The 25,955-nt window shown below is 40.4% G+C and overlaps 2 protein-coding genes across 6 annotated transcripts in view; one reads left to right on the top strand and one right to left on the bottom strand.

Moving 5' to 3' along the window:
* Nucleotides 1-15,833, top strand: ZFP28 (ZFP28 zinc finger protein). Of its 3 annotated transcripts, none has more exons than XM_077979935.1 (9): nt 42-371; nt 768-859; nt 7,351-7,484; nt 7,731-7,857; nt 8,032-8,127; nt 9,187-9,350; nt 9,995-10,109; nt 10,438-10,533; nt 13,646-15,833. In XM_077979935.1, the coding sequence occupies exons 4-9, from the start codon at nt 7,824-7,826 to the stop codon at nt 15,352-15,354; spliced, it is 2,214 nt and encodes a 737-aa protein (XP_077836061.1). In that variant the 5' UTR covers nt 42-371; nt 768-859; nt 7,351-7,484; nt 7,731-7,823; the 3' UTR covers nt 15,355-15,833. The 3 variants fall into 3 exon arrangements, with proteins under 3 accessions (XP_014980594.2, XP_077836061.1, XP_077836060.1); XM_077979934.1 differs by lacking the exon at nt 7,351-7,484 and adding an exon at nt 2,859-2,982 and having other exon boundaries at nt 98-371; XM_015125108.3 differs by lacking the exon at nt 7,351-7,484 and having other exon boundaries at nt 1-371.
* The window catches only part of ZNF470-DT (ZNF470 divergent transcript), a 19,888-nt gene continuing 868 nt past the window's right edge, over nt 6,936-25,955 (bottom strand). Inside the window, exon 2 of one of the 3 annotated variants that reach the window (XR_013409725.1) lies at nt 6,936-25,450. Coding sequence is in view for 1 of the 3 variants with exons in the window: in XM_077979971.1 (XP_077836097.1) it covers nt 7,375-7,494 (120 nt within the window). In the remaining 2 variants the exon portion in view is untranslated. The remainder of the gene's footprint in view (nt 25,451-25,955) is intronic. The other 2 variants (XR_013409726.1, XM_077979971.1) reach the window with 2 other exon arrangements.

Raw genomic sequence — 25,955 nt, forward strand, 5'->3', positions numbered from 1 at the left:
GGGGCGCGGCCGGGGGCGGGGCGGCTCCGCGGCGCGGCCCCGTGGATGCCGGGGCTTGGGGGAGCGCGCGCGGGGCTGTTCGCTGGGCGTGGCGGGCGGGTGTGGCCATGGGTGTGGGTCTGTGAGGGACCGGCCGGGAGGGCGTCGCGCGGCCTCGGGTGACATGCGGGGGGCGGCGAGCGCGGGTGCTCGCGAGCCGACGCCGCTTCGGGGTAGAGGCGCCCCCCGCACAAAGCCCCGGGCGGGCCGAGGCCCGACGACAGGGACTCCAGCCACCTTGGCCCTCCCTGCCCGGGGAAGGCCGCGCTCAAGGAATGGCCTCGCAACCAAAGGCCAGCGAGGAGCGGCCACTACGGGGCCTGGGCACAGAGGTGAGAGTGACAGGTGTTTGGGGCCGGGCGGACAGGGACGAATTCATCTCGGGATGAGATCTGGGAGGGGGTTGGGCTCTCGGGGACCAGTTGCTGGAGAACTGTGCCCCTGGTCTTTGAAGCTGGTGGAGCGGGGGAATCTGAAGATTTGGAAGCTCAACTGACTCAGAGCGCCAAGCCGCGGTAAAAGGGTGTTGACTTTCCCAGGGTGACTCTAACTGGACACTTTTCCTCTTTTCGTGCTCCCAGGGAGAAAAAAAAAACTATCTCTACGTTGTGGTAGTTCCTAGGCAGGGTAATGACCTGATCCCACCTGCTCATGCAGGAAGGGACGTTTCTAGGCTGGTGATTTGGGACTGTGTAGACCTGGTCTCTAGCTACTCCCTTCTCTTCCAGCTCTGCCTTCCAGGGACACTGCTCTTCCCAAGGAGAGAAACCAGAAGCTGGAGGCTGCGGGGACAGGAATTGAACCTAAAGCCATGCCCCAGGTGAGTTGGCATTTCATCTCTCGTCTCTGAAATGCAGTCTTGCTTTTCGGGACTTAATGTTGTTTATTTTCTTGAAATTTTTCAGTTTAAGAGACCTGTTTGGGTGCGGGTTTCTATTTCTTCACATTCTAGTGAAGTGATGGGCTACAGGGAAAAGTTTAAGCTGCCCAGGGCCTCCATGCCTGCTGCTGCTTCATTCCAGTCAGCCTTCGTTCTTGATTGATGAAATGAGTCAGTATCTCCCTTGTACCGCTTTTCTCAGAGGCCCTCTGATGAAGGAAGTGTGCTCCTTGAGGAACACGGCAGACCCTTCTGCTATACGTGGTTTGTTCGGTGACCACTTTGTGCCAGCCACTGGACAAACCAATAGCTAAGCCCCATTCCCTGCTCTGGAGCTCACAGCCTGTTGACCCAATGTCAAGGAAACAAGCAAGATTCTAGAATGTGATCATCCTTGGGCCAAGTATTGTGAGCGAGGACTACAAGGCCCTCCTGGTTTCCAGCCTCTTGTAGCAGAAGGGTAGGCGTATTTACCAAGGAGGTGATTTTTGAGCCTTGCCTTGAAGGGAGAGAAGATGTTTGGGAGGCACAGTAAAGACAACATTTTAGGGAGAGGAGGTGCAATATGAAAGGCTTTCTTTTTCCCACTTGACTTTGTGGCTTTAAAAAATGCCAATAAATAGTTGTGTTTGTTTCTGTTGGCTGTGTCCCATAAATATCATAGCTAGCTCATTAATAGATGAACCATTTCACTTCCACTGGGGCCTCAAAAAATATATGTACAGATGATTCAGCTTCCGGTTGACCTGCCCAAACTGCTCTTAAGCGGGTTACTGTGATCTTCACATTACCAGATGCAGTGCTCAATTCTTAGTCTTTTTTGACCATCATTGGGATTTGAAATAGCTCAGAGGTTGGCAAACTTGTGCTGGATGAGGGCACAGCAGAAAATATGTTAGGCTTTGAGAGTCTCTGCTGTGCCTACTCCTTTCTGCTCTTACAGAGCTAAAGTAGCCAAAGAATGAATGGATGGGCTGTGTTCCAGTAAAACTTGATTTACAAAAACAGGTGGCTGCCAATCCCTCAAATAGTTCACCCCTGTCCTTCAGTAGGCTCCCTTTTTCCCTTGGCTACTAGGATCCCACACTCATCTGACTTTCATCTTCCTGACTTCTCAGTTTTTGCCACAGTTCTTACTCACCTCCCTGACCTGGAACAGCGTGTGCCTCAGCACTCTGCTCTTGGCCCTTTCTTTGTTGTCTGCATGCTGTCTCCTGGGGATATTAGCCTGTTCCTTGTCTGTAAAACCTACTCACATGGTGCCTCCTCCCAAATTCACATTGTGAGCCCAAACCTCTCCTCTGAGCTGCGGGCCTGTGTATCCTGCTCCACTCCTCTGCCTGGGTGTCTAACAGGTAACTCAAGCCAGCCTGTCCAGACCCGAAGTCCTGAGAGTCTCCCATAAACCAGCTCCTCCCACAGCTTGAGTCCTAGTCAGTGGCCGTTTCATCCTCTCAGTTACTCAGTCCAAAAGCCTTATCATTATTGTCTCATTTCTCTCCTTCTCCTTCCATATTTGGTCCTGTTGCAAATCCTGTCAGTTCTATTTGCAAATTATGTGCAAAATCTGGCAGTTTTCATCACATCTGTCACCACCAGCAGGTCCAAGTCCTCCTATCTCTTACTGTCAGCTTCTTGACTGTGCTTCTGTGACCTCTTGCTTCTGCTCATGCTCCCCACAGCCCCTTCCCTATGAGCAGCCAGAAGGGTCTATTCAAACATGTCACCTTGTGTCACACTTCGTAGGCAAGGATTTGGGGCAGTTTTGCCTAAATGTTTGATACAGAAAATATTTGGTGGATGAATGTTTGAATATAGTCTTAAAGTTCTCTTGTGGCCAGTGTTTTGATATTTAGTGTAGTGTTAGAATAGTCATTCTTATACCTGAAAATGTGCTTCTTCCCTGATTTTGTTTTTCTGTTTTGTTTTTTGCTTTTAGAGACAGGGTCTCACTCTGTCACCCAGGCTGGAGTACAGTGGCACAGTCATAGCTAATTGCAGCCTCAAACTCTGGGCCTCAAGCAATCCTCCCATCTTGGCCTCCTAAGGAGCTGGAATCGTAGGTGTGAGCCACCATGCCCAGCCCCTGATTATTTTGTGTGAATACATTCCTAGAAGTTTTTCTTTCCTCGTGGATTAAGGTTTCCTAAGCTTATGTGAAATCAGAATACTTCTAAAATTATTATTTTGGATAGAACAGCAGTGGTGCCTCAAAAGCTGTAATTCATGCTTTGTAAAATGCATGCTTTGAAAAAATGTACACTTCACGAGGAAAAATAGTTATTACCAAATAAATGTTTATTCATATGTTTCAAAAGTTAACTGAATTGAATTGAAACAAATCTTTTTAGTGTATTTTTTCTATAAAGTACTTCCTGTTCATTCTTTTCTATGAAATTTCAACAGAAATATTTTTCTGTAAGTGTAAAGTTGCTTTTATTTTTTGTTGGTTTGTATTCTTTTAATGTCTCCATCTTCGTGTGTCTGTGTGTGTGTTTATATATTATATGTATATATGTATGTATATATTATGTAATATATGTATATATAATACAGAATATATGTAATGTGTTTACATATATAATTATATATATTTTATATATAAACATGCATACACACATATATACATATAAATTATACACATATTACATACATATATAATATACATATATATAATATATATTACATCTATTATATATTATATGTATATGTATATATACTTTTATATATGTATATGTATATATAATTTTTTTTAAGGGAGTCTCACTGTTTTGTCCCAACTGGAGTATATTGGCTATTTTCAGCACAACTGTAGTGTGCTACAGCCTCAAACTCCTAGGGTCAAGGAATTCTCCTGCCTCAGCCTTCTGAGTAGCTGGACCTATAGGCATGTGCCACCATACCCAGTTCATATGTGTATTAAGATGAGTTAACTTACATCAGATGCCTATATCAGGAGTAGATTCTGTGCCTGTATAATGTTTTCTCTGTGGTATAGTGTAAAAATGTGAAACCCGTTTTGAAGTCTGCATATTTATGTTGCAGCAACAGGAATAAGAACAGGACCTGCATATTTGACAATGTTTTGTCTCCATCTAAATTAAGTAGGTTGATGGAGACATCAGTTAGGGAAAGTTCTTTTTATTTTTATCTGAAAATGTGTTTTCTCCTGGAACTTGTTTCACTATCAGGGTGAATGGATACTAAGTATTACTGCTATTATCAGAGTGGAAAGTTTTAATAGAAGTAGAATGGCAAAGTGGTCAAAGGTCATGGACTAGGTTCACATGCTAGCTCTAGCATCTAATCACTGCATAACCTTCAGGCAACTCAAGTGACCACATTTTCTTCATCTATAAAATGAGGAAAATAATTAGACCTGCCTCAAGCAGTTCTTGTAAGGATTAAGTTGTGTATAGTGCCTGAAACGAGGTACGTGGCACACAGTAAGGACTTACTAGTGTTAGCTGGCAGCATCCTCATGTCACCATGACGGTTTTAGAAATTTACAGGCAAGACACTTAGATGGCGTACTTTAAAAAAAAAGTGTGTAATATAGGACAGAACTGGGCAAATTATGGCCTATGGGCCAAATCCAGCCCACCACCACCTCCTTTTGTGTGGCCCACAAGCTACAAATGAGTTTTACATTTTTCAGTGGTTGAAAAAAATCAAAAGAAGAATACGTGAAAATTAAATGAAAGTCACATTTTGGTGTCCATAAAAAAAACTTCATTGTAGCACAACATACTTGTTTGTTTATATATTATCTGTGATTGCTTTTGTGCTACAGTGGCAAGATTGAAGAGTTGTGGCCGAGGCCATGTGGCCCACAAAGCCTAAAATATTTACTTTCTGGCTCTTTACAGAAACACTTTGCTGACACCTGAAGTGGAGGTTAAGAGCATGGACTGTGGAGTCAGACTCCTGGGTTCAAAACCCAGCTCTACAGTTGACTGACTGTGATCCTGGGCATGTCACAGCTCAGTATTTCCTCATCTGTAAAATGGGAATAGTAATAGTACTGACTATTAGGATCATTGTGAGGATTAAATAAGCTAATATATAAGTATATAGAATAGTGTCTGAAGTGTTGTAAGTACTTTCAGCTATTGTTATTGCTGTTATTTACAGTAAAAGACATTTTTAAAACAAAAGTCATTGATTCTGTACATAAAGAGCTGTCCGAAAAAAAACAGAAAATGTCTTAGGAGGATGTATGTATGTTGCTAAAGTTGGGTCCCCGTACATGATTAAATTGAAGGCATTTAACAAACCACTGATACAAAAGCAGATCACTAATGCATAAACAGGATCAACCTGGGAAACTAGGGTTGATTCTTCTTGGCAAGCAAATAAGTTCCTCTTCTTTTATGCCAAGATGCTTCAACTTGCAAAATTATTGCTGAGAGCTGACCAGCATTTGTTTTAGACTAGCTTGCTCAGGTAGCCATATTAGTGTGTCTTTTGCTCAAGGACATTAAGCAGTTCTTGGCTGTTTCCTGTAAGTATTACCTCGTGGTTTATACTGCAGGGGGCCTTTCAGTCCCCAGCTTAGGAGATTTCTCCATCATGAGTTTACCATCGAGAGTGTAGCTCTGCAGTTGACTGATTCCACTACCTCTGCAGTTGATCTTCACTCAAATCGGGATATCACTTACAAAACCTTTTTGACCTATCTTTACACAATTCAGTTAAAAATGTCCTTAAAGTTTGGTAGCAGGTTAAAGAACATGTGATTGTATATTATTCAGCAGAAATTCAAACCTCAAAGGGACTTTTGTTTCTAGTAGAATAATGTGAATCTTTAAAAGGTTCAGCTTTTGGTTGGTGTTGTGGTTTGTTAAGTGAGGTATTTAAATTAGGTTTTGTGTAGTCAGATGCAGCATGGTGAGGGACAGTCAGAGCAGAATGGCAAAAAGATTATTACTCGCAGATTCCAGAGAACGGTGACCAGCACACCTTGCAGGGCTTACTGGAAGGGCCCAGAGACATTCAAGACACACATGCCCAGCCAAAGGGTGGGGACCAAGAGGGAGGGAGGGACCTGTGGGCTGGAGCTTTTATTGGGGTCCAGGGCATCATCTAGGTGTGTTTTCCAAGACAGGGTTGGCTTGGATACTTTGAAGGGAGCTCAAGGCTCAGTAAGGGAACTTGAAGTTTACATTATCAGGTTCACCAGGCTTCATGCAGACGTACAGTGGTCAGTTCATAGTATGGGGCCTTTTCTATCTAGAACATACAAATGGGGACTGGGCGAGGACTGCCTGAAAACATATAGGTCAAGGGTGACAAGCAGAGGGAGCATCCCTATGAATGAGAGTTATGACGGTCAGCATCATCATAACTCATGTTCACTGCATGCTTCCATTGTGCCTTGCACGTTCTAAGTGCTGTGTATGTATTGCCTCATTTAATCCAAAACGTAATCTATAAGGTTGGTATTGTTGCCTTTTCCATTTTATAGCTGGGGAACTGAGGCACAGAGGCATTAGGTAACCAAGTGAGGTTTCGTAATTCAGCTTTTGGGGTAGTCCAACTGTTTTTCATGTTCATTTAAGTTTAGACTTGGAAAATCTCACAGCTGCTAGTCATTTAAATCTGCCTTCTGTTAGCCACAGGTTCCTGGGATTAGAGTTGCAACTGAATAAATGTTTAAAATACATTGGAACGTATCAGAGTTGTAGGCTGAAACTGTAAAACTACACTGCATAAAAATCTGCCAGCAGGAGCTGAGCAGCCCATCTTGCCCGTCGGTCAGGAAAATCCTGCTCATGCCGAGCTGTTAGCAAACCTGCTCCTGATAGCTCCTCGTAATGCGTAGCTTCTCCAACACAGCACCTTGGTTCTTAAAAGCATTTCATTAATTTAAAACATTATAGTGTTTTTCATTCTTATTACATATTCATTTTAGAAAAAGAATATTGCTAGATTTTTTTAAATGAACCTCTACTGAACACTAACAGTAAAAATAGAAATTCTTAGAACCCGGTTTAGTCATGAATAATATTGATGCTTTGAGGTTCATCTCAAGTTTATTGCCCCATTCTTATGCTGCTTCAGGCCACTCAAATGTCCCCATGCTGGACAGTGCTGTAGTACCTATTGTGCATAGAACAAGTTAGTCTTCGTTATTTATAGTTTTGAATTGATGTCAGGGGTTTTTCTTGCGGCTGCCTCCTTTCACTCCACAAAACTGCAAGTTCTCCAAAGGCAGGGGCTGTCTCCATATTTTTCTCTTTTCCCTGGAGTTTAAGACAGAATGAGGCTAGCTGTATAATACCTAACTAGATCTCCAGAGTACTGAGTTTATAGTCTCTTACTCAAAATGAAGACAAGGAATCTTTAGACCCCTATATTAGTTTGTTAGGGCTGCCAGAACAAATACCACAGAGTGGGTGTCTTAAACAACAGGAATTTCTTTTCTCAAGGTTCTGGAGGCTGGAAGTCCAAGATCAAGGTGCCTGCAGGTTTGGTTTCTCCTGAAGCCTCTCTCCTTGGCTTGCAGACGGCCGTCTTCTCCCTGTGTCCTCACGTGGCCTTTTCCCTGTGCCTGCACACCGTGGTATCTCTTCCTATTTTAATAAGGACACCAGTCAGATTGGGTTAGGGCCCCACCCATATGACCTCATTTAACCCTAATTACCTCTTTGAAGGCCCTGTCTCTAAATACAGTCACATTCAAAAGTGCTGGGGAATAGGACTTTAATGTAGGAGTTTTGTCGGGGGACACATTTCTTTCTATAACAGCCCCCCAGTCATGTCAGGGCATGAGCACTGGTTGAGCAAGAACATGGTTATATCATTTCAGGGCTTGGTGACATTTGGGGATGTGGCCGTAGATTTCTCCCAAGAGGAGTGGGAGTGGCTGAACCCCAATCAGAGGAACTTATACAGGAAGGTGATGTTGGAGAACTACAAGAACCTGGCATCGCTGGGTAAGGGCTCCCACTCCTTTTTCCACCCCTCACCCTACCCACTTCCTTGACCTAGAAGCCGTTCATGCCTTTATCACCAAGACCTGCACTGCCCTCTCGCGTCAAGCCAAGGGGACTGCATCTCAGTCTGGACAGCCACACAGTATGTGACCAGGTTGTTTTTTATGTGTCTAGGACTTTGTGTTTCTAAGCCTGATGTGATCTCCTCATTGGAACAAGGAAAAGAGCCTTGGACAGTGAAGAGAAAAATGACAAGAGCCTGGTGCCCAGGTGAGTGTGGGAGAACCAGGTAGGGTGAGGCTACTGCTGGTCACAGTTCAGCTGCCTCAGACACGCAGCATCTTCAACAGACTCTTCCTAAGCCTCTTGCAGTATCTGTTATTTATACTATTTGGGAATACAGAAATTTCAACTACATCTTTTATTTCTAGAACAGCAGATTATCAAGTAAGACAAGGAATTAGAATTATAGATTTCTTTCAGAGGTTTTATCCTAATAGGAAATGGTAACAGTTTCTAAAGAACTGAGAATCTTACAAGGTTTCTTTGTTCAATTCACATTTAAAGGAAACGCTTGCATTGACACCAAGACAAGTTACTGACAGTTATAAATTAAAGTGACTCACATGGGTCAGTATATGGCATCAGAGAACAAGAATGTTTGTGTGAAGTTTCCAATTTAACATCATATGAAATCATATACTTCGAGCTAGTTTAATGACATAAAACTGTTTTTTCTTCCTGCAGATCCTTCATCTCTTGTTGAGACTAGTTAATTATGAAGACTTACATTTTTAAGGCCAGGATCTGGACTTTTATTAGTTAGCATTGTAATAAAAAAAAAAAAAAAAGGAGGTACGTAGAGATAGAGATGAAATTTTTGCTAGGTGAAATGGACAGTGAAAAAGAGTTGACTTAAAGCTGAAATAAGGATCATATAGCAGTTTTTTTCTATAGCCTCCACTTTCTCTTTATATTAGACATTTTATCATACATTTTTTTTTGTGAGCTCCCTTATCTCTTGATTTTTAATTGCTTTTTCCAGTCTTCTGCTAAAAACATAATGTGAACTCTTGTTCAGCTTTTAGGTGGGAAAGGTCTTATTGTGTCCTTTAGGACTATGGCTACACAAATTTAGGAATGTAGGGTTGGTTGAGTATTGCTAGTAATATAAGAAAGCTTTCAAAACGATTTGCTTTTCATTTTCTTCCATAAAAATAAGTGACTATCATATGCTTTTTTGTGGCTTTTAATTTAATGGTTACATTTTGGAATTTTTCTTCATACTAACACGATAAAAGATATATTCGCCTTCTTTATATCTTTCAGACTTGAAGATTGTGCGGAAGATCAAGGAGTTACCTCTCAAGAAGGACTTCTGTGAAGGAAAGCTATCCCAGGCAGTGATAACAGAGAGACTCACAAGCTATAATCTAGAGTACTCCCTGTTAGGGGAACACTGGGATTATGATGCTCTGTTTGACACACAGCCGGTAAGTCAGAAGACACATTTCAGGCAAGAGGAAGTATCCTTCATGAGGAAACTCTTCTTGAGGGAAGAGACCATGACTACAATAACTATAGGAGAAGTTTTCATTTGAATACAATACTTCTTATAGACAGATTATCCCCTCAGAACAGAGTGCCTAATCTCAATACACATAAGAACAGTGGAGGGGGAAACTGAGTTGTAATGAATTACAAACAAATCTGTCAAGGTCAGAAATGTTTGACTTGGCGATGAATGTAAGAAAGCTTTGAGCAGAATATCGACCTCTCCTTTTCATCAAAGATTTCATACAAGAGAAAAACTCTGTGGACTTGTTGAATAATTTGCATGAATATGGGAAAGCCTTCCGTCTGTGTTAAAAGGTTCATACTGTGTGTAAGTTCATACTGTGTGTAAGTATGACAAACTCTCCATAGCAGAAAGTTTCTCCTATTTTTCTGTGTTTTTCCCCAAACATATATGCTATAACTAATCCCTATCATTATGTGACCTGGTGTACCAGAACTTAAGTTGCAGTTCTTGGTATGGAGTGCCTTTTTTGCAGTGTGTGGACACAGTCCATCCCACTGGGACCAGGTGGGTTCATGAACATGGTTTGATTTAAAAAACGTGCTTTTACCATTGCAGGGCTTGGTGACTATCAAAAACCTGGCTGTTGACTTCCCCCAGCAGCTACACCCAGCTCAGAAGAATTTCTCTAAGAATGGGATATGGGAGAACCATAGTGACCTGGGATCAGCAGGTAAGGATGTCCTTCTCCCATATCTGAATCTGTCATTGGGTACCTCCATTTTCAAACCAGTTTTGAATTATGGAGGAGGGAGGGAGTGTCTTCTGACGTGCTGGCCTGAATTTTTGTTGTGGATTCCTAAGACAAGAATTTGGCATTTGTAGAGGTGAAAGATGGTGTCTTTGTTATGCTTAAAGCGTTATCTTCTGTGTCTTTCAGATCCTACTCACCTGTTTTACTGCTTCTTTCAGCAGTAACACTTTTCTATCAACAAGGAGTGGTTCTCAATTTTAGGATGGCAAGAGTATTGGCCAAACCTCCTCTCTTTTCACTTTTGCAGGACATTGTGTGGCTAAGCCAGATTTAGTCTCTTTACTACAGCAAGAAAAGGAGCCCTGGATGGTGAAGCAAGAACTGACAGGAAGCCTGTTATCAGGTGAGTGCAGGAGAGCCTAATGTGGAAAAGTCACTGTGAGAGAGAGCAGAGCTTTTATTAAAAAGGTTGCATCCTCACTAATATACAGTAGGAAATTTTACCAGGCTCTCCGGGTCTGGAAAGAAAATTGAACTCCAGGATTTCCAAATAATTCTTTCCTCCTCCTTTGCCCCCTTCTCTCCAGTAACTCCCATTTCCCTGAAGTTCCTTTTTTTCTTGACCACTGGGACATTTATCATCCACTCACTTCCTTAAATGAGGAACTGGGATGTGTATCATCTACTCACTTCCTTTTCCGGACCCTGATGCACTTTTGAGCTGACTTCCAAAGGTTTTCTCTTCTATGGTTAAATAGCCTATTATTTTCATCATGCATCCATTCCTGTGAGAACCTCCAATTGAAAGTTATGTGACTGAGCCACTCTGAGTATTGGCAGGCGATTGGAAACGGAGAATTACGCATAAATGTAAACCATCAGTGAATTACTGTAATGGAAAGGATAACACATGTTTATGGATAGCTTGCATGAAGTCAAGTTTGCAGAATTTCAAATAGGGCATTACAGAGACAAAGGAGATGTTGTTCCCAATGGCTTCTATGTTTTAGTAGGACAGGTGGGCAGAAGTTGAATTGCAAGAAGGCGGAAGTAAAGGATCTTTTCTTCTTGATACACAACGGAAAGAAAGGAAATTTCCATAGAAATAATGGTTTGTAGAAAATGTAATGGTTTAGTTTGGCAAAAGAATAGAAAACCATGACCTTATCACAACATACACCTTAGACCCATTTAAGTTAGGATAAACACATTTTTCACATAGTAGAAATTATAGTGTACATTCAGTTATGCATTCACATGTTTTTCATGTAGATTCCACATTGTATATGTCATTGCTCAGTTAGGTTGCTTTACATTTCTTAGTGTTAAAGATAGAATAGATTTTTCAAGTTAAGTGAAAACTACACATTTTGGGGACTGCTGTATTCCTGGATATGAGCACCTGCTGGGCTCTGAGAGTTGTTTGTTTTTGGTGACTAGCAACAATTAGATGGATGAGTTTAATTGCATCTTGAAAGCACTGGTTATTTACATGAAAACTTGCGCTCATTATTTGTTGAAAGATTATACACTAAAATTTTTATGAAAGAAATTGAACATTTTTTTGTAAATTTGGTTTTTCTCTTTATCTTTTTGTAAAATGTCTTTCATACCCAGTTCACTTGTGTGTTAAATATTTTAACAGTCTCAGTGATTGCTATGTATATAAGCATACTAATTCTGTGATATATTGTCTCAAACTATTTTTCACCTATGGCAATAAGAGTTTTTATTTTAATTAGGTCTTTTAAAATTATGGCATGTAAAATTTTTCAGTTTTTATATAGTCCAGTGTATTATTTCTAATGTGATTTATCCTATTTGTGTGCCTAACAACTTAACACACATAGTTCTACTTCATTTTTAATGACTATTTAGTATTATAACATATGAATATACATAATTTATTTAAATTATTTACTGTTGAGGATATTTAAACATTTAGGAGGTCTTCTCCAGTTTTTACCTATAATCGACAGTGGTCCAGTTTGTATGTATCTTCTTGCTTACATGTCAGAATATTTCTTCAAGATATATGCTTGGAAATGAATCTGTATGGTCAAAGCATACATATTTTTAAAGTGTCATAGATATTTTGCTGTACCATTGGTAAAGAATATATGAGAATACTGTTTCTAGACATCATCACCAATATGGCTATTTTGTAGTTTAAAAATAATTTTGCCACGCTGCTAGATGAAAAATGTTTTATTTAATTTGCATTTCCCCAACTACTTATGATGTTGAGAATATGTGCACTTAAATCTATTTAGAGTTTGTATTCTATTCATAGTCTGTTTATACTCATTACTCACATTTCTATTGGTTGTATATTTTCCTATATTTATGCAACATTGATATGAATGCTTTTTTTTATAAGTTTGATAAAATTTTCCCCCAATTTTCTGTGGTCTAGAAGTTTGCAAATGGTATTTCTTACTATATAGTAGCTTAACTTGGGAGTTATCTTCATTTATAGAAGCATGTACTTTGTTGATTTTTTCATTTGTTTCACTCCTAGATTTTAAAAAATGAATAGATGTCCCATTTGAATAATATAATACATTTGTTTGACCTTCTGTAACTTATTATTTCTCTCTCCTATATCCCCTTCCTTCCTTTTCTTTCTTTCCTTCTCATTTTCCCCTTCTTTCCTTACCTTTCTATTATCTTCTGTATTTTGCTGTGTGGTCTGTTTTATTTTACATTATTTTTTACATGTTTGTTTTATTTTACATTTTTTTACGTTTGTTTTATTTACATATTTTTATTACAGAAAAGGACACATAAAATTTAACCATTTTAAAGTGTACAATTCAGTGACAGTATGTGAGGTGATATGTTAATTAGCTTGATTGTAGTAAACATTTCACCATGTATGAGCATATCAAAACATTTTATACCTTAAATATATACAATTTTTATTTGTCAACTGTGCCTCAATAAAGCTGGAAAAATATTTATTGCCCAAAAAAGAGAAAATGCAAGGCTTCATTGTGGAATGGCCAGAGAACTGAGGATGTTTTCAGGCTTGTGGAAGTAGCCACGAAAATGTGAAAATTATTATTATTGTTTTTTGAGTCAGAGACTGGCTCTGTTGCCCGGGCTGGAGTGCAGTGGCCTGATCATAGTTTACTGCCACGTCAACCTCCTAGGCTCAAGCAATCCTCCTGCCTTTACCTCCTGAGTAGCTGGGACTACAAGCACATACTACCATGCCTGGCTAATTTTTTAAAAAGTTTTTTAGAGATAGGGTCTTGCTATGTTGTGGAGGCTGGTCTTGAACTCCTGGCCTCAAGTGATCTGCCTCAAGTGATCCACCTCAGCCTCCCAAAGCATGGGGATTACTGGTATAAGCCACTGTCCCTGGCCCTAAATGTAATAGTTTTTAGAGGTGTAAAATGTATGTTGATGAATTCACCAATCAGTGAATTAATTCACTAGTTTTCCTTTTGGCAGATTTCTTTTTCCTAGCACATGAAAAAGGAAATGTGTGTTTTCTTGGTATCTTTCAGGCCAGCGATCTGTACGTGAGACCCAGGAATTATTTCCAAAGCAAGATTCATATGCTGAAGGAGAAACAGACAGAACCTCAAACACTAAACTTGAGTGTTCCAGTTTCAGAGAAAATTGGGATTCTGACTGTGTGTTTGGAAGGAAGCTTGCAGTAGGTCAAGAGACACAATTCAGGGAAGAGCCAATTAATCATAACAAAACCCTCTCTAAGGAAAGAGAACGTACGTATAACAAATCTGGAAGATGGTTCCATTTGGACGATTCAGAAGAGAAAGTTCATAATTGTGATTCAATTAAAAATTTTCAAAAAAGTTCAGTGGTAATAAAACAGACAGGCATCTATGCAGGAAAAAAGCTTTTCAAGTGTAATGAATGTAAGAAAACTTTTACCCAGAGCTCATCTCTTACTGTTCATCAGAGAATTCATACTGGAGAGAAACCTTATAAATGTAACGAGTGTGGGAAGGCCTTTAGTGATGGCTCGTCCTTTGCCCGACACCAGAGATGTCACACTGGCAAGAAGCCCTATGAGTGCATTGAGTGTGGGAAAGCTTTCATCCAGAACACATCCCTTATCCGTCACTGGAGATACTATCACACTGGGGAGAAACCCTTTGATTGCATTGATTGTGGGAAAGCCTTCAGTGACCACATAGGGCTTAATCAACACAGGAGAATTCATACTGGAGAGAAACCTTACAAATGTGATGTATGTCACAAATCCTTCAGGTATGGTTCCTCCCTTACTGTACATCAAAGGATTCATACTGGAGAAAAACCATATGAATGTGATGTTTGCAGGAAGGCCTTCAGCCATCATGCATCACTCACTCAACATCAAAGAGTACACTCTGGAGAAAAGCCTTTTAAGTGTAAAGAGTGTGGAAAAGCTTTTAGGCAGAATATACACCTTGCCAGTCATTTAAGGATTCATACTGGGGAGAAGCCTTTTGAATGTGGGGAGTGTGGAAAATCCTTCAGCATCAGTTCTCAGCTTGCCACTCATCAGAGAATCCATACTGGAGAGAAGCCCTATGAATGTAAGGTTTGTAGTAAAGCGTTCACCCAGAAGGCTCACCTTGCACAGCATCAGAAAACCCATACAGGAGAGAAACCATATGAGTGCAAGGAATGCGGTAAAGCCTTCAGCCAGACCACACACCTCATTCAACATCAGAGAGTTCACACTGGTGAGAAACCCTATAAATGTATAGAATGTGGGAAGGCCTTTGGTGATAACTCATCCTGTACTCAACATCAAAGACTGCACACTGGCCAAAGACCTTATGAATGTATTGAGTGTGGAAAGGCATTCAAGACAAAATCCTCCCTTATTTGTCATCGCAGAAGTCATACTGGAGAAAAACCTTATGAATGTAGTGCGTGTGGCAAAGCCTTTAGTCATCGTCAATCCCTTAGTGTACATCAAAGAATTCATTCTGGAAAGAAACCATATGAATGTAAGGAATGTAGGAAAACCTTCATCCAAATTGGACACCTTAATCAACATAAGAGGGTTCATACTGGAGAGAGATCTTATAACTATAAGAAAAGCAGAAAAGTCTTCAGGCAAACTGCACACTTAGCTCATCATCAGCGAATTCATACTGGAGAGTCGTCAACATGCCCCTCTTTACCTTCCACGTCAAATCCTGTGGATCTGTTTCCCAAATTTCTCTGGAATCCATCCTCCCTCCCATCACCATAGCCTCAAGACGTCATTTCTGTTTCAGTACTCCAGCAGTTTAAAACCCCATCTCCCTGCCCTTTTGTTTTCTTTTTGTCCCTTATTAGTTTGTTCTTCACATAAGTGTAAATGTAACTTATTCACTCCTCTTGTAAAACTTAATAGTTTCTTTAATTGGTTAACGCGTGAGATGTGCTCAGCACAATGTCTGGTCCATATTAAGTGCTCAGTAAACTTAGCTCTTTTAAAAACGTTGTATTTGAACATTGAAAAGTTACAGTAGTCAGCTCTGATAAACGATGCAGTAGGATGAGGGTAGGAAAAAGTACATTTTAGATCAGGAACAGCGTTCTCCAGTAGTGGGTGAGATTTTGCCTTTGTTGGTTTAAAACTTGATTCTATAATGCTGAGTTAGTTTTGTGGCTTTCCATCTGACCCTGTGTGAATGTAAGGTGATGTGACATTGTTGGTGAGAAAATTAAACTTTACATTTGACTTGATTTGTTTTAGAAAGTCTAGAGACCATGAATGAATAGGCCGCCTGGGACAAATGAATTTTAAAAATCAGAAAAAAATGCAAGATTTATATGCATAAAGTTAAAACAACTGACATGTTACTCAAGAATTAGAAAACTTTGCAAGATTTGACCTGTTTAAAAATCACATTTATAAATGAACTGTATTAAAACTTTTAAGGAACCATTCATTGTGAGGTAAATTGATCCAGAGTAGGGGTCAGCAAACTATGACTCATGGCCACAGTCTCACTGACTGTTTTTGTATGGTCCATGATCTAGAATTTTAAAAAAATTTAAAGGGTTGAACAAAGTGAAAAGAATATTTTCAACATGAAAATTATATGAAATTTAAGATTTGGCGTCTGTAAATAAAGTTTGGTTGGCTTCAGCCACACATTGATTTATACCTTGACCTTTATACTGGGCTACAGCAGCAGAGTTGAGCAGTGGTGACAGGAGATCATGTGGCCTGCAGAGCCCAAATATCTACTGTCTGATCCTACACCGAAAATGTGTGTGATCCCTGCTGTGGAGCAGAGGTTATCAAACTAAAGCTCATGGGCCAAATCCTGTCTGCTGCTTGTTTTTGTAAATAGAGTTTTATCAGACCACAGCCATGCTTATTTGTTTAGCTATTGACTATGGCTGCTTTAGACAACTGTGACAGACTGTATCGCTCGCAAAACTTCAAATATTTCCTGTCCTTTAGCAGGAAGTTTGCCAACCTCTGCTCTAGAGAAAAATGTATAAAAGATTCTAATTTTATGAGGGTAATACAACTCTCACATCAAAAACAAGAAAACAAATGATAAAGGAACTCATTTATCAATAGAGGTGAAAGGAAATTATTAAACTATATTGAAAAGTAAAGATGTCAATAAAAGGAGAAATAATATTTTTCTAGAAGAAATAATATTGCTCAAATGTTTGTAAATTATAATTCAGTCCCAGTAAGATGTATTTACTTTGACGGTAACAGGGAAGTATAATTAGGCAAGAATAGCAAGAATTTTTTGTTTTTTGAGATGGAGTTTCACTGTGTTGCCCAGGCTGGAGTGCCAGTGGCACAATCTCAGCTCACTGCAACCTCCGCCTCCCAGGTTCAAGCAGTTCTCTGCCTCAGCCTCCAAGTAGCTGGGATTACAGGCACCCGCCACCATGCCCGGCTAATTTTTGTATTTTTAGTAGAGATGGGGTTTCACCACCTTGGCCAGGCTGGTCTTGAACTCCTAACCTCGTGATCCACCCTCCTTGGCCTCCCAAAGTGCTGAGATTACAGGTGTGAGCCACCATGCTTGGCCAAGATTTTTTTTTTTTTTTTTTTTTTTTTAAAGAGATGGAGGCCTCACTCTATCCAGGCTGGAGTGGAGTGCAGTGCTAAGATCCTAGCTCACTGTAACCTTAAAATTTTTTTTTTTTGTAGAGACTGTGTCTCATTTTGTTGCCCAGGCTGGTCTTGGGCTCCTTGCCTCAAGTGATTCTCCTGCCTCAGCCTTCCCCAAAATTTTTGAAATAGATTTCTTTGCATATGAGATTTTGGTATATAATAGCAGTGTTATTTCAATGTCGGGGAAATGATGTTTTGACAATTTTATCCACCCTCTCCAAGAAAAAAGTTAGAAGCACATTTACACCTTACAGAGAAATATGCCTATCGTATTTGACATGTCTAATCATAAAATAACATGTTAGAGGCAAATGTAGAAAAAGGGAACCTTTTATCAAGTAGGACATGGAGTCCTACAAGCCATAAAGAAATCGAGAACAAGTTGGGCTATGCAACGATCTAAAACTTCAGCATGGTGAAAGGCACCAAAAACTCATAAAAGACAATCGAAGGCAAATGTATGCAATTTAGAGAAAACAACAGAATGCTGTTACATATACAGAGCAGTGGGGAACAACTGGCCATACACACTCGTAGGCAAATCACCCTGAAGAATCCAAATGAATAAAGAAAATTCGTGAAATTCTTAACCTCATTAATCAGAAGAATATTAATGAAACCGCATTTTCCTGGCTCTTAGGTAGATTACAATACAAAATTTGGATAATATCCAGGAATGGTGTTACTGTGGGAAAACAGGTCCTTGATCATTATTAGCAGTGTCACTTCATCCCCTATCTCCTTGGGTAGCATGACCTACCAACATAAATGTGAGGTTTTTTCAAACAGTAATTCCAGATCTAGGAAGTTTATCCCATTGGAATAGATAGGTAGATATAAATAATGTTTTCTTGTAGAACTGTCTTAATTATGACAAATAGGAATTCAGTGCCCTGCCAAGTGGATTGATTAAACTGTAGTTATTCAGTACGGTGTTGTGCAGTTAGTAGAAAGCAGTTAAGCTCTACATATACTCCTGTGGAATGGCATCTACAACATATTTAATGAAATATGTGGTTTACAGAACCTTACATGTAAAATGATCTAGTCAGAGTCAAAATTAATACTGAATATATATGTGTGTATGAACACACATACATATGCACAGCCTCAGTATATATGTTGAAATCTGGTTTTGTCTTTAACACACAGACTTTTCCTAGCATTTTGTGGGCCCTTTCCCTCTCTTCATTCTGTATTGTTCTGGTGAACTGTCAGTGACATATGTTCCAATTAAGCCAACCAGATTCATTCTCTCTATTTTGATTGAAAGACACTGGGACAGGAACAGGGCCAATATTCAGCTTTATGAACCAGTATGGCCAAAATGGATGTTCTGTTTTAGTCAATATCCATTTTGATTGATGGGACATTTTTGTACCTGCTGTGAAGTTTGTGGGATATGACTCCTAGGCTGGAACTCGTTTGAATTAAGTCATCCTTCGGCAGCAACTTAAGGATTCCTCCACCTGTCACTGAAATCCATTGGGATGATTCCTGCTTTCTCACATCCTGGATTTGAGTTCAGTTCTTTGAATCTGTGAACTACCTGGTATTCTAATATTTCTAATTTTAAGTTAGAGTCAAGTTCTTTGGTTCTCAAGCAAAGAGAGCTAGCCAATACAGAAATTTATACTACAGAATGATTACTAGGCTGTAGAGAAGCAGAGTGTTCAAGATGGATGTCGAGTGAGACAGATCAAAGCACAGGTAAATTCCTAATCCTATTTTGTGCTGTGAAAGGATATTCATGATATAGCAGAATTCTAAGCCCACTGTGCACTAGGGGCTGGATAGCTCCTACCAAAAACAAAGGTATTGAGGAATACTACTCCCAAAAGTATATATGATACCTATTTATAATGAAATTGGGTAATTAAATTTCAAGGCTACTTGAAATTCTGGCCTTAAGGAATTGAATCATTACCTGTATGTCTGTGTTGGCAAGAATCTCATACTCCTTCTAAGCATGGGGCTGCATTTGCTAAAAATCAAAGGCAGCAGTAGATGCAGTTATTTGCTCAATGATGATGCTTACTGAATTCACAACCTTGTCACTTCTGTTAAGCAATGAGGGAAATATTGGAATTTGAATTATTGGGATGAGACTAACAAGGAGGATTCAAGGATCTTAGAAAACATCGACCCTCTCTTGACTCTCCCTCTCAACCGTTAAGCAACCTCCCCACTGATTCTACTTTCCATGCTTCCCTTGTAACTGGAAACTTCTTTCTCTCCCTCCTTCCTTCCCTCCCTCCCTTCCCTCTCTCTCTTCTTTTCTCTCTTTTCTTTTATTTTTCTTTCTCAGCGTCTTGCTATCCCCCAAGCTGGAGGGCAGTGATGTAATCATGGCTTGCTGCTGCCTTGACCTCCTGGGCTCCAGCGTTCCTCCCACCTCGGCCTCTTGGAGTAGCTGGGACTATAGGCGTGTGCCACCACACCCAGAATTTTTAAATTTTTTGTGGATAGATGGTTGTGCCATGTTGCCCAGGCTGGTCTTGAACTCCTGGGTGCAAGTGATCTGCCTGCCTCGGCCTTCTGAAGTGCTGGGATTACAGGTGTGAGACACCATACCCAGCCTGTGACTGAAAACTTGATTGTCCCTTTTCTCACATGGTCACCATTATTGCTTGGCTGGTAACCAAAATCAGAGCTTAATATGACCTGTAGTTTGAAATACAGGAAGTTAGGAAGGAGATTAATCTCACCCAGAAATATTTAATTTCCTTCATTATTGTTATAACATCAAAAATCTAGGGAACATTGTTGGAAGTGTATTTTGAGGATTAGAAATTACTTTGCATAATATATATGGACTGAAAGAATTCAGAAGTTCATAATGCTGGATTGGATCATTTATGTCCATGCCCTTCACTCATCTGCAAGTTCCCCTGTCAGGGCCCAGTAGCCTTTCCATATTCCTTTGACATGAAAGAAGCACTGAAAAATATCCCTCTACCTCCTCCTTTAGGTGTGGAGAGTTTTCATGAGTGATTACATTTGAAAAGGGTATCCGATTTCTGTAGAACTGTGGCATTTGTAGAGGCTGGATTACGGGGCAATCATTAACTATGAGAAGAAAGTAAAAAGTTGTAACAAACCTCAGAACTCTAAGAGTGTTCTGATTTCTGATATTTCCACTGTAATTAAAACAAATTGATCCCTAGCGTTGAAACTGCACTAGCCGGGCGCGATGGCTCAAGCCTGTAATCCCAGCACTTTGGGAGGCCGAGACGGGTGGATCACAAGGTCAGGAGATCGAGACCATCCTGGCTAACACAGTGAAACCCCGTCTCTACTAAAAAATACAAAAAACTAGCCGGGCGAGCTGGTGGGCGCCTGTGGTCCCAGCTACTCGGGAGGCTGAGGCAGGAGAATGGCATGAACCCGGGAGGCGGAGCTTGCAGTGAGCTGAGATCAGGCCACTGCACTCCAGCCTGGGCGACAGAGCGAGACTCTGTCTCAAAAAAAAAAAAAAAAAAAAAAAGAAACTGCACTAAGGTTTTATTTTAATTAAAAACACTCCATGGCATGGCATCCAAATCTCACACTGACTTAAATCAGTGGCAGGGGACTGGGCACTCCTGAATGACTGTAAAATTTCTATGAACAATTCCATGGGAATTCGAAAAAGACTTGCATTTATGCAGAGTGAGGGCTTATGGAAGAATTCTTATATAAGCGTAGCTTAGAACAAGGTCTATTGAGACCACAAATGCACACTGTGGCTATTTTCCCAGGTCCTGGGTATGCATTTGTTAATGATATCTATGATGTGTGACCAGATGACACCAAAAGTTTGTCTTTTCTGTTGTCTAGAATTGATCCTGGGATGTGTCTGCCCAGGCACCGTTGCTTCCAGTTTTGTCTATCAGATGAATTTTCTTCAGTGTGGTGTGAATAGAAGCAATATGCCACTCGGGGCTTGGTTTTTAGGAAAAAGATGTTCTGTCCCGACGGAAGAATCATCTTAATCATATGGAATGGCAAAGCTGAAAGATAGAACTCTGTTTCCCTAAATCACTATTTGGAGGAAAGCTCCCCAGTCATCAAGGAACACCAGCAATGATTATATGAGTGAGAAATAAACTTATATTGTATTAAGGTAATATTTGGATTTCAATTGTAATAGCAGCTACTATAATTCTGATCAATATAATACCTTTGACTAATGATAGAATTCCTATTTTCCCTCACTGAGTCATAGAGTAGGAACTGTGATGGTGTGTTAATTGCTTGTTGTTATAACAAATTATCCCCAAAGCTTAGTGGCTGAAAACAGATAGATGTTCATTACATCAATTTCTTTGGGTAAGGAATCCAGGCACAGCTTAGTTGGGTGCCTGTGGCTTAAGGTCTCTCAGAAGGCTACAGTCTAGCTGTTGGCCAGTGCTGCAGTCATCTGAAGATTTCGTTAGAGGATAATCAGCTTTCAAGCTCAAGTAAGTGGGCGGGACTCAGTTCCCCACAGGCTTTGGCTGGACATGTTTGTTCCTTTCCATGTGGGCCTCTCTGTAGGGCAGCTTACAATATGGCAAGTGGCTTCCTTGAAAGTGAGTGAGCAGGAGAGGATGCCCAAGATAGAAGATGAAGTCCTTTTGTAACCTAATATTAGAAGTGATATCCCCTCATCTTTGTATTTGGTTAATTAGGAATCACTAGGTTTAGCCTACCTTCAAGGGGAGGGGATTACAAAGTAGTTTGAATAAGAGGAGGTGGGGAACTTTGAGAGGCATCATAACGGCTGTCCACCACAGTCTTCCCTCTGTCCCCACATCCCAGTGATTCACGTCCCTTCCACGTGCAAAATACACTCACCCCTTTCAAGGCCCCTCTCAGAGGCTCACCTCATTACACAATCACCTCAAAGTCAATAATCTTGTCATCTAACATAGGTACAGGTGCTAATGAGGTCCACAAGATATACTTTCTTAAGTATGGGTATTGATCTGCAGACCTTTAAAGAAAATAAAGAACAAGTTATGTGTCTCCCCTCCTCCACCACCCCTAACCAACACAGTGGAGCCACTGCTCCATAGCAATTCTGAAATCTAGCCAGACAAATGTTTGGAAATTCCTTTATTAGGTCACAAGGCCTGGGATAATTATCCACCATCTGAACTCTAGGTTCTGCCCTCTGAATCATCCTTTTTTCCTGAAATGCATTTGCAGCTCAATAGTTTCTTAGCTTGCTTACTAGAGTTTTAGGAATCTAGTGGCGGCTCTTCATTTTGTGCTGTCTCTGTCCCTCTCACTCCAGTTGGCAGAGTTTCTGCTGATTCTTCTGAAAATGTTGTGGGCTTCATGAGAACCTCATTGGGGTTCACTGCACAAGCCAAAAGCCACAGCCACAAATCTGAGATAAGCTTCTTAGAGGCCTCATTATTTGAATAAGAGTGTCTGTCAGGTCGCCTTAATCTCTTTACAGAGCCTCTGTGTGGTTAAATATACTCTGAGATACAAGCTTTGGTCTTTCTGAGGTTCTGGATTTTACAGACATGCCCTTAGTTGTTTATCTAGACCAGTTTTCCTACCAGTAACTTGGATTTCATTTTTGCTTGGAAGCCCTTTCTTGCTTTTAGCATTGTTTGCCACCTACAGAGGTTAATAATTTTCAAAATCCTAATGTTCTCTTTGTTAAGTTATTCCCTCAATTTATATCTCTTCTTTTGCATGTTTCTGTAAGCAGCAAGAAAACAATAGCAACAGGACGTTCAACACATTGCTTGAAAATCTTAGCTAGGTCACTCAGTTCTTCTTCCTGCATTAGCTGCAAATAACAGGCTGCTAAACTTTCTCCCATTACATAACAAGGACCTTCTTTCCTCCAGTTTTTAATGTAGTATTTCTCACTATCCTTTTAGCCTTCACCAGCCCTTAAGACTCAAAATTTCTGGACAGTCCCTTTTCTATACAAGTATTTGACAAACTCCAAGCATCCCAACAAAGGCTTTAGCATTACCTGCCTCAGTGAGACACGAGTTGGAGATTGAGTTCAACACAGTGAACTGCCTACTAAAAACAAAATTCAGACAGACTTTTTGTCTGTAGAGACAACAGAGTCTCTACAGTGTGTTACTCATACAATAAGAATTATTAGGTATGTGAAAACGTAAGCCACATTCAAGAGAAAAAAGCAATACCAATCCTTAAACATTGGAATTTGCAAACAAGAATAATAAGGCCCCTATTATAATTATTCTGAATGATATAAAGGAAAATGTGCTATTAATGGATAAGCAGATGGGAATTTCAGCAAATGAGTAAATCAATTTGAAAATGGGAATTCTAAAACTGAGAAATACAATGTTTGAAAGTAAAAATCCACTGGATAGGTTTAACAGGAAATTTGAGGTGGCAGAATAGTTAATGAAGTTGAATATAGATAGAAATTATTTAATCTGAAACAAAAAGGATGGAAAGAAATTAGAAGGACTGAATAGTGCTGGTGATAATGTCAAAAGGCGACTTGTGATAATGCTTTGTGTTCTCTGATCTTCCTAGATCTGTGGTTTGGTGTTCGTTTTCTTGCTTTTAGAGACAAGGTCTTGCTTTGTTGCCCAGGATGGAGTGCAGTGGCAGGATAACGGCTCGCTCAAGTGATCCTCCCACCTCAGCTTCTTGAGTAGCTGGGACTACAAGTGCACAGCATCACACCCAGCTAATTTTTGTATCTTTTTAAAAGATGGGGTCTCACTGTGTTGCCCAGGTGGTCTCAATCTCCTGGGTTCAAGCAATTCTCCCACCTTGGTCCCCCAAAGTGCTGGTATTACAGGCATGAGTCACCACACTGGCCTGGTGTATGTCATTAACTTTAGAAAATTCTCAGTCATTATTCAAATATTTTCTCTCCTTTCTCTCTTCCCCTCCTGGTATTCCAGTTATGCATATATTTCACCTTTTGTAATTGTCCCACAGTTCTTGGATATTCTGTTCTTTTTCTTTTTTCGTTCTTTTTTCTTTCCTCTTTGTATTTCAGTTTGGGAAATTTCTATTAACATATCTTCGAGCTCACTCATTCATTTCTCAGAGTGTCTAGTCTACTGACGAGCTCATTAAAGGTAATCTTCATGTCTGTTACAACGGTTTTCAATTGCTAGGGTTTCCTTTTGATTCCTTCTTACAGTTTGCATCTCTCTGCTTACATTACTCATCTGTTCTTGTATGTTGTCTACCTTTTCCAAGATGCTTCTCCTTCTGTGGGCTTCCCTAAGAACTCCTTCTTAAATAAAGTCCGTGCCTCACAGCTTTCTCTGTTGTAATCTACTGTTATTGACCAGAGCCCCATTAGTGTGGCAATGAGGTACAGTGGGGAGGGAAGCATTCTATAATCTTATTATTAAATACCATTTTTCTAGTGGGCTTGAGTCCTTGGACTGTGATCTTCACAACCAGTTCTTAGCCTTTTAAAAATCCTGCCTTACTGAGACAGACAGGCTATAGAGGGACTGGAGCTGGCCAATTGCCTCTCCCCAAGGTCCAACAAGACTCTAGTAAGTAGTTTTCCTTGGAGTGCAAGTGTTTATTATGGAGAATGCTCTGGTTACTTTTCTCCTCCCCTTGCCCCAAAATCTGAGATTTTTTCCCATTCTTCACTGAGGGAATTTGATAGGGCTTCTGGAGGTAAAATTTATGAAAGTGTGGGGGCCCATCTAAGATTAGGCCCCTAGGAGTTTTTAACTCACAAGTTAACCGACACTAACTTGTGGCTATTCATCAAAATTATAAAATAAATTTTCTACCAGTTTATAGCTCCAGTGGCTTCTGCTTCAAGTAAGCTAATCTTGGCTATAATTTTATGTATTTTTCTTTCTCAGGGTTTTGGGGTATCAGTTTCCTTTCTATCTTCAGTTCTCTGATGGATCTAAAAAAGTTGATTTTTTTTGTTGAATGGTTTTGTTGTTGTGAGGATGGGAATGAAGGCTTCTGAGCTCTTTATATGCCAGAGCTACAATGAGAATATTATCATTTTTATCCAATTCAGATAACCACAATAGTTACAAGCTCTAAGATGACATTTGCTGTTTCATAGAGAAAGTATCTTCACAGCTAGACTCGGCTTTATTATGGTGTTTATGATGTCTGATGTAAACTGGATCCAGGAGTCCAGTCTAGATGTCACTGTGTGGCCTTGGGTGATTAAGTGTGACTGGGTGAGTTAATTTCTGGTGAGCCAGCATCTATGACGCTGTGTCTTGGTCAGCTGCGGCTGCTAAAACAAAGTATCATAGACTAAGTGACTTGACTAAGAGACTTTATTTTTCACAGTTCTGAAGACTGAGAAGTTAAAGTGCTGGGACATTCAGTTCTTGGTGAGGGCCCTGTTGGCTTGCAAATGGGTTACATCCTGCTGTGTCCTCACATGGCCTTTTCTTGGTGGTTGTGTAAACATGGAGACCTCTCCTTCCTCTTTTTTTTTTTTTTTTTTTTTTTTTTGAGACGGAGTCTCGCTCTGCCGCCCAGGCTGGAGTGCAGTGGCCGGATCTCAGCTCACTGCAAGCTCCGCCCCCCGGGTTCCCGCCATTCTCCTCCCTCAGCCTCCCCAGTAGCTGGGACTACAGGCGCCCGCCACCTCGCCCGGCTAGTTTTTTTTGTATTTTTTAGTAGAGACGGGGTTTCACCATGTTAGCCAGGATGGTCTCGATCTCCCGACCTCGTGATCCGCCCGTCTCGGCCTCCCAAAGTGCTGGGATTACAGGCTTGAGCCACCGCGCCCG

This window comes from Macaca mulatta, chromosome 19 (assembly GCF_049350105.2).
Source record: "Macaca mulatta isolate MMU2019108-1 chromosome 19, T2T-MMU8v2.0, whole genome shotgun sequence".
NCBI classification, from domain to species: Eukaryota; Metazoa; Chordata; class Mammalia; order Primates; family Cercopithecidae; genus Macaca; species Macaca mulatta.